A 13544-nucleotide genomic window follows, 5' to 3' on the forward strand; every position below is an offset into this window, starting at 1 on the left:
TAAAGTTATCTTGTAGTGTGTAAATTATTGTTTAACTTTGCCTTGTAAGATGTGTGCTTCTACAGGCAATTAACTATAAACTCTTCAACATAAAATGAAAAATGTAAAATAAGTGCCTGTGCATTTGTGCTTGAAACCTTTAATAATTGCTGATAAACTGAGATTACCAGACCTTGGAATATGCTCCTTGTGGTTACAAGTTCTTCCACAGCATGTGTTGGAGTAAAATGATCTGAAAAAAGGCCACCTACGACTGGTATAGTGCATAAAATAAATACTTTAATCTGCTTATGTTAAGGACCAAATTGTTGTGCGAAGCTGACAAATGGCTTAATATCTTAATATTATTTTGTAGTGGGATATGAAAGCCTTTATATAGAGAAATCAAAAGAACAGTTGATTGTCACACAGGAATCTGTGATCCACAAGGCACAGAGAAATAAATTGACTATATGCAAAACAGAAACCAAAATTTGATTCGAAAAGCAAAGCCAAAAGTCCTGTAGCTACTTGGCTAGCCTTTCCCTCACTATACTCCATACAATTAGTTTGTTAATCTCAAGCTCCGACACAAATTACTGTATGTTTCTATCTTTTACAATGGCGGTGCTGTAATGTCACGCATAGTGACAATGGCATGGCAAATGACTATCAATGAGTGTAGCAACTTGAATATTTGTATTTATATTTTGTATTTGCACACTGCATTAATCCCCGAGGGGAAATTGTCTTTTCACATGATTTTTGGAATATGGTGGTGTCCATGAAAAAACGAAAAGACAAAGACATAATATATATATATATATATATATATATATATATATATATATATATATATATATATATAAAAAGTTATGAACATGAAAATAATAAACTCAGGAGAGCCAGAGATAATGAGAAATGGTTCAGGGGGCTCTCAAACAGGAGCAGTCATGGCATTTAAAAAACATGTTGAATTTTCTTGAACAGGTCCATGTGGTTTTAAGGAAGTGGTTTATAAGACAATTTAAAAAATAAAACCTTTTCAGCAACTAACATCCAGCCTACAACATGAGACATTTTAACACTGAAAATATTATGTATACATCAACTATGTTTTTACAAGTAACCCTCTCTTGTTATTTTATTTATAGACATCAATATCCATGCATGTAAAATGAAGCATCACAAAAACAGTATAGCTTTAGCTTAAGGTTAATTTTTCACGTTAGGTAATTGACACACTTAATTAGGATTTCTACTACATATCAGCACAAAAACACAAATCAATTCATTTTTGTGTAGCACTGTTCACTAAGGAGTGGCTCAAATTATTATACCAGAAAACAAATACATACATATTCACAATAATTACATTTAACACAAAGTAAAACATTGCATTTTCAATAATAAACACATACAGATAAAGTCGATTAATAATATAATTTAGATATAGCCGGTCAGCTACAAAGGGGAGGAAGATAAAACCTCCACTAATAACAATCAATGTGAAAATGAAAACAAAATTAGACAGGTCACCTACGTTAATTGTAACTGGACAAGTTCTTACTTTGGCATATCAGATATGCTATAGGCAATTTATTTTCTTCATTTAGTCAATTAGTCAAAGAAAATTATGTTTTTTGCAGTCAATTTTGGGTTAAATAAAACTATAGCCCCTGACAAAAAATGCATTTTGAAGATTAAATTAAACTTAGGATAATTATTTGAAAAAAATAATCAGAGAAAACAAATGAAAACATATCCTAGGCAATGAAAATCCACCAACAATTAGCAAAATGAATTTCAAAGATACAGAGAAGTTTTGTGAAGTCTTAAAGCCACCAATGGCCAATGACATCTTCATCATGGTGTAAATGATCAGATGTACAACACGGTTGGATACTGTGTGATTTAACTTAAGGAAAGGAAACCTGAACTGGATAAGTGTGCTAGAAAATGAATCAACATTTCTCAGTTTTTTATTGACAGCAGTACCACTAACACCTAAGCATTTAAGTAAAATTTGTATGTGACAAATAAAATTTAATTTGATTTGAGATAGGCTCTTCTCGTAAGTCATCACCCACAGCTCAGTTTTGACAAAGGATGTGTTATGAACCATAACAAAGTGCTTCCAGTCATATCTGGGAGAGAGACAAGGCAGCTGAAGTCCATTTGTTCTATTTAAAAAAGACTTAAGTAGAAAGGATTAACTTAAGTTGTTTTTCTTATTATTGACTTTTTGACCAAGCTTTTGTTAATTATAGAACTGGATCCAAAAATAAGATATTATCAAATTAAAATCACAAAAGATAGCATTTTCATTTTTCAGATAGGTTGCTCTTATTCTCTCTAGCAAGTGGGAAAACTACTGATCAAGTTCTTTCAGTTATTTTAAGTTCTGTAAAATAAAAATTGTGCTGTTTACTTGAAGCCTAGAAAAATATATACTGTGAGCAATGTTGTATGTTGTAATGGTACAAGGTATATAGATTTTCATCCTATAGTCAAAAATCATATAAAATGATATAAATGTCAAGTTCAATGACTGAAGTGTTAGACAAAGTGAGTAATAAAAGAGAGTGAGGTTTTATTGATAATGGTTGATGAGGACACACCATGCTTTGTAAATATTACATTGCTCCTGGAGCACTGTATTAAATTGTGGAGGCTAACTGAATATTCTCATTCTTTCATTCATAAGTAAACAATTTGGCATACCATCTTGAATTCCTACAAAGCTCTTTGGAAAGCCATTTTCATTTTCGTCCACACTACTCTCAGGTTGTTCTTAATTGACCTGGTCAGAACTACAAAGTTAATTCATCCTCAAATAATTACAACAACTGAGTTGAGTTTGTGACTTCTCACTGTGACATGACCAATTTTGTATTTCACATCTATTCTAGTAATTCCATTTCTTGGCCACAAGGAGACAGATTTTGACAATTTACACTAAAAGAATATATTTGTACAGGCTCTTCGCTGCCTATGAAACTGTAGCGACAGTTGTTTTTAAAGGTATTGGGGAAACATGTCTACATTTTCATCTGTATTTTTAAGTGTCAACAAATAATGTTAAATAAAAAATTTATATTTTATTCATTGTGAATGACAATAATTTTTATTGCAAAAGGTGCAATCACATGTACACTACCAGTCAAAAGTTTGGAAACAACCAGAAATTCGGAGGTTTGTGATTTATTAAAATGCCATAAAACTGATTTTAAAATACTGTCAAGATATTGCTACAGTTTCTAATTGTTATTACTGCTTGAAACGGCTGATTTGTAATGTATTATTCACATATGACTACAAAGCCCAATTTTCAGCAGCCATTCCTTCAGTGTCCTAATGTTTGCTTAATCAGTCAAGTTTAAATTCTATTTGGTTATTAGAGAAACCTTTCTAATTTCATTCGCATTACTGAAGCCTGTTAATCTGTTTACTTGGGTTGCAAGATACTGGCATTCCTGAAGTTTATTTCTGGATTCAAAAATGGCCAAATTGAAACAGCAATCTCAAGAAACATGTCAGCATATTGTGTTTTTGGAGTTATTTCATGTGACTACCAAGAATTCATACTAAAGTGTCTAGTACTGTCTTAAGAAGAGAGGACAATCTGGATCTAACCAGGACAAAAAATAATCAGAAGGGCCAGATACACAACAAACCTCACTGTCTTCTGTAACGGAGAAAAGATAACTCCAGAGAGCTGATCATAACACACTTTTCCAGTCACTTTCTCTCTGTTGTCTGTATTCTTTGCCTATTTTAACCTTTTCTTTTTATTTGCCTATTTCACATGAGGCATTTTTTGCAACTGTTTCTCCAAGTCCAGCTTCTCAGAGACATCTTTTCTCTGTTGCAGATAAACATTGGTTTTTGGCATGTATTTAAGGAAGATCCCAGCTGAGGACTTGTGAGGCATTTGTTTCTTACACTACAGACTTTCATGCTCTTCTCCTCCTATGCAGTTGTGCATCTGAATACTTGCACTTCTTTTTCTGTTCTGTTTAGATTCAGTTTGCCCTTCTCTCTTAAGGCAGTAATAGACTAATATGTGTGAAATCTTCACATTCTTGGCAATCAGTCATATAGAATAATCTTCATTCTTCAAAACGACTATAGACTGACACATTTCTTAAGAAAGTCGTTTCATTTTTGGCCATTTTTGAACCCAGCACTGATTGGGAACTGAATGGGAATGCCAGTACCGTGCAGCTCAACTGAACAGAATAACAGGTTTCAGTGTTGCTAATACAATTACAAAGATTTCTCTACTAACTAATTAACATTTAAAATGTCTACTTAAAGATAAACTAAAGGAGTTGACCATTAGGACATTTTTTTTAAATTATGGTAAGATTTAATTAATGTTAATGTTAATAAAGTTTTAGAATAACATTTATATCTGGGAAAAGAACATTCTTCCTCTTTGTTGTTTTTAAATTAATTAATTAACCATAATTATCATTTTTGGTGGCTCCCAAATCTGTACTAACCCCTACTTTCTCTGCTGTTCGTTTTCTGGTTTTCTGTGTTGTTGCGATCTGCGCCACCACCACCTGATCAGGGCACCGTGCTCTCCCCACATTGATGGACTGAAAGCCAGAGGTCCACATGACCATCATCATCAAATTCTTCCATGTGAAGCCTGAAAGCCATGAGGACTTATTGAGATCATAGATAGATAGATAGATAGATAGATAGATAGATAGATAGATAGATAGATAGATAGATAGATAGATAGATAGATAGCCATCGGACCTTACTGTTTTTCTATGTTAACTAGTGTTGCCTAATTTTATTTTTATATTTTGTCTTTTTTCTCTTCCTTCATCCTGTAAAGCACTTTGAGCTACATCGTTTGTATACAAATGTGTTATATAAATAAATATTGTTGTTGTTGATGTTGTAAAGATTTGCACTAGCTGTTGGCTCTCCTCTCTTTCTCTCAGAAAGGGGGTTGAATTCTGTTTTGTTAAGTTCGACTTGATTGTATGTAACGTTACCTTCGTCATTGTATAAGTTAGACTTGATTGCATGGAATGTTATTTTCTTCAAATAAAAAGGATACTGAAGGAATGACTACAAGAAATGGGGCTCTACAGTCATATGTGAATAATAAATTAAAAATTAGTCTTTTCAAGCAGTAAGGGCCATTAGTAACACTAGTAATGTCTTGGCTGTACTTTCAAATCAATTTAATGGTATCTTCATAAAAAATAAGCTTCAATTTTTATTGAAAACAAGAACATTTCTGGGTATTTCCAAACTTTTGACTGGTAATGTATGTGACTATGGTCCAAACGCAAGCCAAAATACTGATGGCATTCATGCATGTCACATACCTGAGGAACAGATAATGGAAATATGATTAAAACAGAACACAGTACACACTCCCTAAATACCATTTAAGACATTGTTCATTGTAAATGTAAAGGCAATGTACAGGAAATTGTCAGTGTTACTAATTGTAGTCTGATGTAGAAACTACTATATAGTGAAACTATTTTTTTGTGTGAACATGAATGCTGATTATTGTATTTACATAACATAACATTCTTAATCCTGTTTAACACAATTCAGGGTCATTGGTACGTATCCCAGCAGCATTAAGCACAAGGCAAGAAATAGCCCTGGATAGTGTTTACTATTTTATATAACCCAAAGTATGGAAAACAAAATACTTTAGTTTAAATATCACAATATTGTAACTTAATTTTCTAAAAAAAAAATCTCAGCTGAAAGAAGATAATGACTGAAGTGGAAATTATAACAAACATTGTGTACTGTCTCTGCCAAAGAGGAGGTCAACTGTAGTTTGAGGAAAAAATTGGTTTGCATTTTATATGTATGTTTATGTACAAAATGGGCTGAGTGGATAGATGTACTTTGGTAGAATCGGAGAACTTAGATAGAAGGAGTGTGGAAAAAAAGCAGATGAGAATAGTGATGGATCACTTAAGGCAAAAGGACAGATGCTAAATATCGATGAGGACACACTAAATAATATTCTTGCAGCTCTGGGGGAACAGCTGCAACCTACAAGTATAAGGGATGGAAAAAAACAGTGTTATAAATGGTTTGCACTGTGAAGAATGCTTGTCAAATAGCCGATGTAGTGAGTTTTTAATCAGGAGTGTGTATTTGTCAGAGCACTCCAACAGGCATTTTTGTGATTTTTAGACTGAACCCAGACAAGTAAATATGAATCTCTGTGAGCCTTTTATATTTTATTATTATCAGTGGCCAGTACAAACCTTCCCGGACTAATTCTTTATGCTTGGTATGCATGGTATCTGTCACATCAATACAAACAACGCCTTCTCCATTGTATAGGGTACATGCAGTATAAAACGTGCTGGTTTTCTTTTTCTGAGTCAAAGCTTCTGTAAAGTATGCTAGTTTGATTTATAGATCTGGTATTAGTGATTTTCAGATGCATAAAGTAAAAGCATACCAGCCTCCTATGTGTACTGGTGAAGAATGGCCACCGCTGCACTATACAGTATATATATACAGTATAGTATATTATATATATTATATACAACTGGAGAAAATTGGGTCCACAGAGGTGATTCTATTATCTTTTTTTTCATTCTGACAGAACAGCTGAAAAAGCAGCCAAGACATTAAATATGTAGACAATGGATTTGACACCTCTTAGATTATACAACCTCTGATGCTAGACAGATTTATTTCTTACTGAGACTGAAGTGAGAAGTGGGATTAAGAAAAGCAAGAGGAGAGACTCTGTCTGCATCAATAACCGTTATAATCTCTAAATGCTGTAAAAAAGTAAGATAACAAAGGTAAAGCTGTCTCATCAAATTAAACATTCTTGAGCTAACAAGAATTATGCTAACCTGCATTATTTCCAACTAAATGAATTCATCTTGATCATCCTGTTAACTTGCAGGCTGATGAGCTAAATGATGAAGGGTTTATTAGAATTGAGCAACTACGTACAGTCAACTCGTTTTTCTTCATTACTTTACCCAGTCAAGTGAAAGGGGACTTCTTAGTAACTAACTTCTATGAATTTGAATAAACAAACACAAAAAGGGGTGTTTTTGACTGCATTGGTAATCTGCTGGACTTAAGGAGTCAGTAGGTGATGAACAATCACATTGATTATTACTAATATGAAGAAATAAATGTACATCTTTAGTCAAGTTGGGAAAAAATAAATGGATGTGCCATTATTATATATATAATAGATTTGTTTTTCTTTTGATATGTGACTATACATTAAATACTACTTTACTACTGATGAGCTTTATTTTTTCCTTGAAAAATATAACCATTTAAGAGTTTCTTTTTTTAAAACTATATTAAAACCTGGCTAGCCATCTCAACGGTGGGTTAAAGTCCACTGAGAGACGTTTATCAGAAAGAATCAAAGAGGCAACTTAAGAGACACTAACATGACATCATGAAGCAGAAAAAGGAAATAAAAATTATTATAAAGCTATTGCTCCTGCTAAGCTCTTTCATCACAATAGGTTAATGTCAGATGAATATTACTGATAGACCCCAAAATTGTTCTTCCATTTTTTTTGTTTTTTTTTTCTTTTAAATTTTATGGTTATCAGTTGGTAGCCTGGGTTGGCGAGGCATTACAATAGTTTTTAGTTCTTGCTTTGTAGCTTAATTCTTATTTGTGTTTTTTTTTTAATTATAAAAGTAAATTATAGCCGGATGAAAAGAAAAAGAAAAGAACAATTCACAAACAACACACGGATCAAATATATACAGTGTGTGGAAGGGCAAGGCCAGTAGTTTTTCTATCAGGCCACATCAACATACCTTGTATCTGACTTGACTGGCCAGGAAAAAATCGCGATGTGCATCCAATTTCTGTACCAAGTCGTGCACCGTAGTCTTGCTGGAACACTGAGGGAGTAAAGAAGACTAGATGGATAACAACGTGGGCTGAGGAGGATTTTTTCTTCAACACAAAGCTGAAGCAATTTCCAGTGTTTTAATGCAAGTTTTGGCAACTAGCCTTTGCAGAAATGTGCATTTCATGCTGAACAAGAGAGTCTAGTAGACCATTTCCTTAACTTGTTGCTTCATTCATGCGAATATACTCTAATTGGAGACCAATTTAAGTTTTTCATTCAATTTTTCAGCACATTATAATATTTCTTACAATATATCACATACTGTAAATGAGCTTTTTCTGTAACAATCCTTTCAATAATAAGCAAGCATTCCTAAAATGGAAGTGCCTACAGAGTCTAGCATATCTTAAAATTACCTTAATATTACAATAATTCACTTCAGTAGTGTTATAAACTACAGGAGCTGTCTATTGAGCATTTTTCAAACTTATTTGCTCAACAGCCTGACAATTTTAGCCATTAAAAACTAAATTTTACATCTACTATATTCCAAGAGTTATAGAGTGGGCCCGTTATAAAATCAGTGTCACCACCCTTCACTAAAGCAGACATCTTTAGCTCACTGAACCATGTTGCTCATTTTTCCTCTCAGGCTAGGACAGCACAAGGTGGCAGCATCAAGATTAGGAAGGACCAATCAACAGATGGAAATGGTGTAAAATTACAGTACTATAGTACATTTCATATATAGAATTTCACTGTATACAAAATAAAGGGACTTCCACTATGATTTTTGTTAATGTCATGGTGAATGAACATGAATTTAGAGGTCTAAATACACTCATTGTACAATAGATCTGAAACAAGACAAGTTACTCCAGATAATATTAATAATATCCAAAGCAGGTTGTGAAATATGTATGTAAAGGTAAAGGAAACTTAATTTATTAAAAGTTGTTAAAGTTAAACATTTAAGAATTTATATTCATTAATGGGAAACATAGGTGGAAATGTAAAGGTCAGATGTTCTAATGTTTGTATCCAACAACCTATGACTTTGCAGTAATCAGAGACCATAAAAGATTACAAAAAGTATAATATTGATATATATACCTCAAGGTAACTCATTCATCAGTGAGATCTACAGAAATACACAATAATATTTAGATTGTTTTCATTCCAGTTTTCAAAGATGTGCAATCTGGTTGACTGGTCACATTCAGGAAGTGAGCTTCTGTGGTTTTGTGTGAACATGTAGCTCTAAACACGAGTGTCATCTAGGGAGGTTACTGTCTTGTGCTTACTGCTGCCAGATAGATTCTGTCTCCCTGTGATAATGAATCAGACTAACTAGTTTAGAAAATAAATTGATGGGATGAATACTAAATATGTGTATTTTGTATATACCCTTAAATTCAAATTACCAAAAAGTTGAGATCTCACTTTAGGAAGAAATGTGTGTGTTTTTCATCTGGACAGAGTAAAGAGAATTCTGTTTCTGGCTACATAAAGGTTTTAGCAATATAAGTAAAAAAAAGTCAGCATGTTTAGCTAAAACTAGACCAATGTGAACGAGTCAAGTGAATCAGGCTGTGTGGTCTAGAGGTTAAGGACCTGAACTAAAAACATCTTGACTGCGGCTTCAGCCCTATAAGGACCTGGGCAAAACACTTTATCCCCTTAATCTACAACTTAAAGAATATGCTTTTTGTAGAAGGTGTAATGTATATACAGTACAAAGCTCTCTTGGATGAGAGCTCAATGCAAAAGATTCTGTATCAAAAACACAAGGAATGGTCAAACTGACATATTAAGTGGAAGCAGTAAGCCATTTCTAGAGTATGTATCTTTTCTGGGTGCAGGATTTTCTTATATCTCATATTGTTATGGCTGGAAATCAGTAAGGAAGATAACATCCCTAATTAAAAAAAAAGAAGCAAGCGAAAATTTCAGTTGCATACATATCTTCTTTGTTTAGACATTAAACCCCCGTCAATCTACATACATTTTTCTAGTGATTTTCAATTGTCATCTTTGTCATGACTTTTAGCGAGTCATGGACAGTCAATGTGTGCATCCCTGACTGCCATACTTACAATTTGGTATCCCCAGCAACTCAGTCACAGTAGACTCACCATGACAAAATCAAACATGCACCACAAGAGAATGGAAAAATTAAAAGTTAAGCTAAGACTGTAGCTGAACTCAACACACCTAAAAATGTCGCCAGCACATGAATTAGTTATGAAAATGCAGCAAGTCCGCAATGTCTTGGAAACTGGAAACTGCGCTGGAAGTCATATAACATGTCCTTCCCTGATATTGTTAGTTGTATAATCTGATGAGATCCAGCAACTACTTGGCATACTCTCCAACTAAAAGTCACATAAGGTGGTGCCGGCTTTACTCACAGGGCAATCAGCTAAATCAGCTACCCAACCTTTTCACCTGGCAACATAGTCACCCAAAATAAATTTGCTTGCCTCCTCTTCTTCCTTCTCCAAGTCTTTTCAAACAAAAACAGGAACTAACGTTTGTAAATTTTACATGCAACATGATACAAATGCATTTTTCTAAATGCAGGTATTCTGGGCAAGAAAGAATTTGAATGGATGCCATGGTAGTATAATTAATTTTTTAAGATGATTGCTAAGTCTTCTATTCAGGACATATACAACACTTGCTGTCTTCAAAAGGCAATCAGTGCAATTAAAGACCTCAGCCAACCTGCACAGCCGCTGTTATTACACCTTCCTTCTGGTGGACGGTACAGGGCCATTGTCACTCACACCAGTAGATTCAGTGGCAGTTTCTACCTACAGGTTGTAAAGCTGCTAAATAGTCAATCATAAGGACCAGTATTGTATACAGATTGCAAGCTGCATATACTTTTCATTTATTTTTTTGTTATTGTATTTTTAACATGCAAGTACGAATTTTATTTTACTGTGTACGTGACTTTCAATGCATTTAGAGTTAATTTCAATGCTCTACTTTGCCCAACATCAAAATTTCATAATTGAGACTTATTCATGGTGTCACCCTACTACAATATCTTCTCCTTAGGTTTGTCTTAAACACACGTTACTAGAATGAGATGGAGGCTCTGCACAAGAGGTAATGCAGTGGCCGTGTCTGGACAAGATGTACTCACTTCCATTTCCTCTTCCATTTCCTACCCTGAGCGGAATAAACGCCCACAGAAGACGAGAAGACCCAACGATATGAAAGAACCGAGCAGGATGGATGATGGCATTCATTTTTGGTACTACAACTGCCAGTACAGCATTAGTCCACAGGAGCAATAACTTCAGGGAACTGCTCCTCAACTGACTATTATTCAAAATCTTTTATGGTTCCTTAGCTATAGCTTTAGCATTGTGGGGTTCCCTGGCAGGTCTCAGTACTTTACATTGTCCTGGCTCATTCAGTATTGCTGGTTGTATAGTATTTTAACGTTATAAAGCTGAGATGCAGCCAAAAATATGATTGGTTCATGAAAAGGATTCATACATTTTGGATATGTGGAATCATATTTAAGAAATGCTTTCGCCTTTCATTTTTGTATCTAGTTTATTGGGCAAAAATGAATAATAATTACTCGATTTTGTTACACATCCTGAAAGGACCTAACAGTCTATCTAAGGCCATAAAGCATAACACAGAAAAGCATTCAAAATGCTAGAAACCATTCAGTAATTGCAGTCATCCTAAGATATATTAAAATAAATTATACAGCATATATCAAGAGACATATTGGAGATACACAGATGGATTTTGATAGAGGTACAAACCAGACTGATGTTGTTATCAAAAAGTTAATCACCCTAAGACACCAATTACTTGCCTTGCCTTGATATCAAAACAACCTCATAGAGAATTAAGAAGAGAACTTCACCACTTACCTAATAAACTCGGATTTGGAAATCTCCACGAGTCATTGTATGTTGAATACTGGGCATGTGTATACGGACTTCCTGAAAACTCACTCCCTGAAACAACAATATGCAGAACAGGATTAGACCATCCAAAAATGTTGATTAAACAAAGATTTACTAGCTTGTTATTCTCAAATTCCAAGTTTGTGATGACAAAATAAAATACATTGTAACTGGTGTAATCCTTTTTCTGGAAAATTGTATAGCCTTTTATAAGGTTAAGTATGGTTAATAAAGTGTCAGTGTCTCACAATGTGTCACACCTGCTAATGGTTTGTGAACACACTCTGGACCCCCTGGATGTCGTAGCAAAGGAGAGAATGAAAACAAAACAGAGTGCCATTATGAGCAATGCCTCACGTCTTCTCCCTGAGAGATTAGCACTGAGAACCTTCAGCTAACGAATCATTCAGCAGACGTGTGTCAAGAAATGCTATGGGGGCTCCTTTTATACCAACAGCAATACATCTGCATAGTCCATCACAGGGACTGGGGCTGCCAGTTTAGAAGGTTTCTTTTCTTTCTTTTTAATTTTTTCTTCCTTTTTAGTTCTAGTGTGTATTCAGACAATACGTTGTTTATATTTATTTATTTATTGAGCTTCAGTAAAAAGCCAGATTTCACCTTCTAGAGAAATAAAGTTCTATCTATCCATCTATCTATCTATCTATCTATCTATCTATCTATCTATCTATCTATCTATCTATCTATGTAACCAACAATTGTCTTAAAGTCTTCAAACATTGTGACATTGTCATTTCAAATCATACTCTACTGTGCATTTTTATCAGTTCAAGTAGTAATATGAATCAGTACTTTTGTTTGAAAATGCATTTTACATAAGCAGATTGACTTAAGTCATAGAAATACATTCTGGAAGTTCCAAACAAAATATAAGATGAAGACATGAAGAGAACCAAAGAAGAGCTGCAACCACCAGTTGTGAAGGGTAAACAAATGTGTTACTCATGAACATGGGAAGCTGTTTAAAAGGTGGGAGGTAAAATCATACTCCTAAAATGTAAAGAAAAACTATCATGTCCAGATGCGTCTTGACAGTAGCTTATACTGAGTTTGTATTTTACAATCATGATTCCATTCCACTTTCTATTAGGACCTTATTATATGACATGCTGTAATCAAATCTTTTTGTCATAAGGTAGTACACCCTTCCATATTCACAGAAGAATGTTATTATAAAATGCAAAATTTCTCATTACTCACAGTGGAAAGTTGTAAACTTTTTAGCAAATTTTATCCAATTCATTTACTGCTTTGGCAATGCTGAATACAAAAAAAACACATTTGTGAATGTTTCTGCTGTTTTCTTATGGTGAGATTACATTTCTTTTTATTCATTTAATATAATGTAAATAAAATGGAATATAACATATATTTCTTAGATGAAGGACATTGTTAAATGGGGTCACTTAATATGCCTCCCCAGAGACTGGCTTTTCCTCACTCATTTATGATTACTGCCAAAACACTTGTTTTTAAAAGTTGTATTTACCAGAAGTAAAATAAAAAAAAAATAACTATGACTAAACTCAGAATTAGGCAATATTTTTCAGCCACTCCTTCAATTAGTGGGTCTTAACATAATTGCTCTCTCCCTTCCTCTTTCTCCCTCCCCCTCTTACAGTATGTCCTTTTTCTCTCTTGGGAATGCTCCAAGGCTGACAAGCTCAGGCATTTCGTTCTCTGTTTGTTATGCCTGAGTGCTCGAGATGTCAAGACCCTGCTGCATGGAGCAACCAAAAGTAGTGCA

General features: G+C 34.0%; 1 protein-coding gene across 4 annotated transcripts in view; it reads right to left on the reverse strand.

The window, feature by feature from the left end:
- The window catches only part of pax5 (paired box 5), a 252687-nt gene that overhangs the window by 14061 nt on the left and 225082 nt on the right, over nucleotides 1-13544 (reverse strand). For 3 of the 4 annotated variants that reach the window (XM_039758290.1, XM_039758291.1, XM_039758293.1), the window contains exons 9-10: nucleotides 11741-11827; nucleotides 7798-7884 (exon numbers count right to left, since the gene is read on the reverse strand). In XM_039758290.1, coding sequence (XP_039614224.1) covers nucleotides 7798-7884; nucleotides 11741-11827 — 174 coding nt within the window. The remainder of the gene's footprint in view (nucleotides 1-7797; nucleotides 7885-11740; nucleotides 11828-13544) is intronic. The other variant, XM_039758292.1, reaches the window with a different exon arrangement.

The sequence above is a fragment of the Polypterus senegalus genome, chromosome 7, assembly GCF_016835505.1.
Source record: "Polypterus senegalus isolate Bchr_013 chromosome 7, ASM1683550v1, whole genome shotgun sequence".
Lineage (NCBI taxonomy): Eukaryota > Metazoa > Chordata > Cladistia > Polypteriformes > Polypteridae > Polypterus > Polypterus senegalus.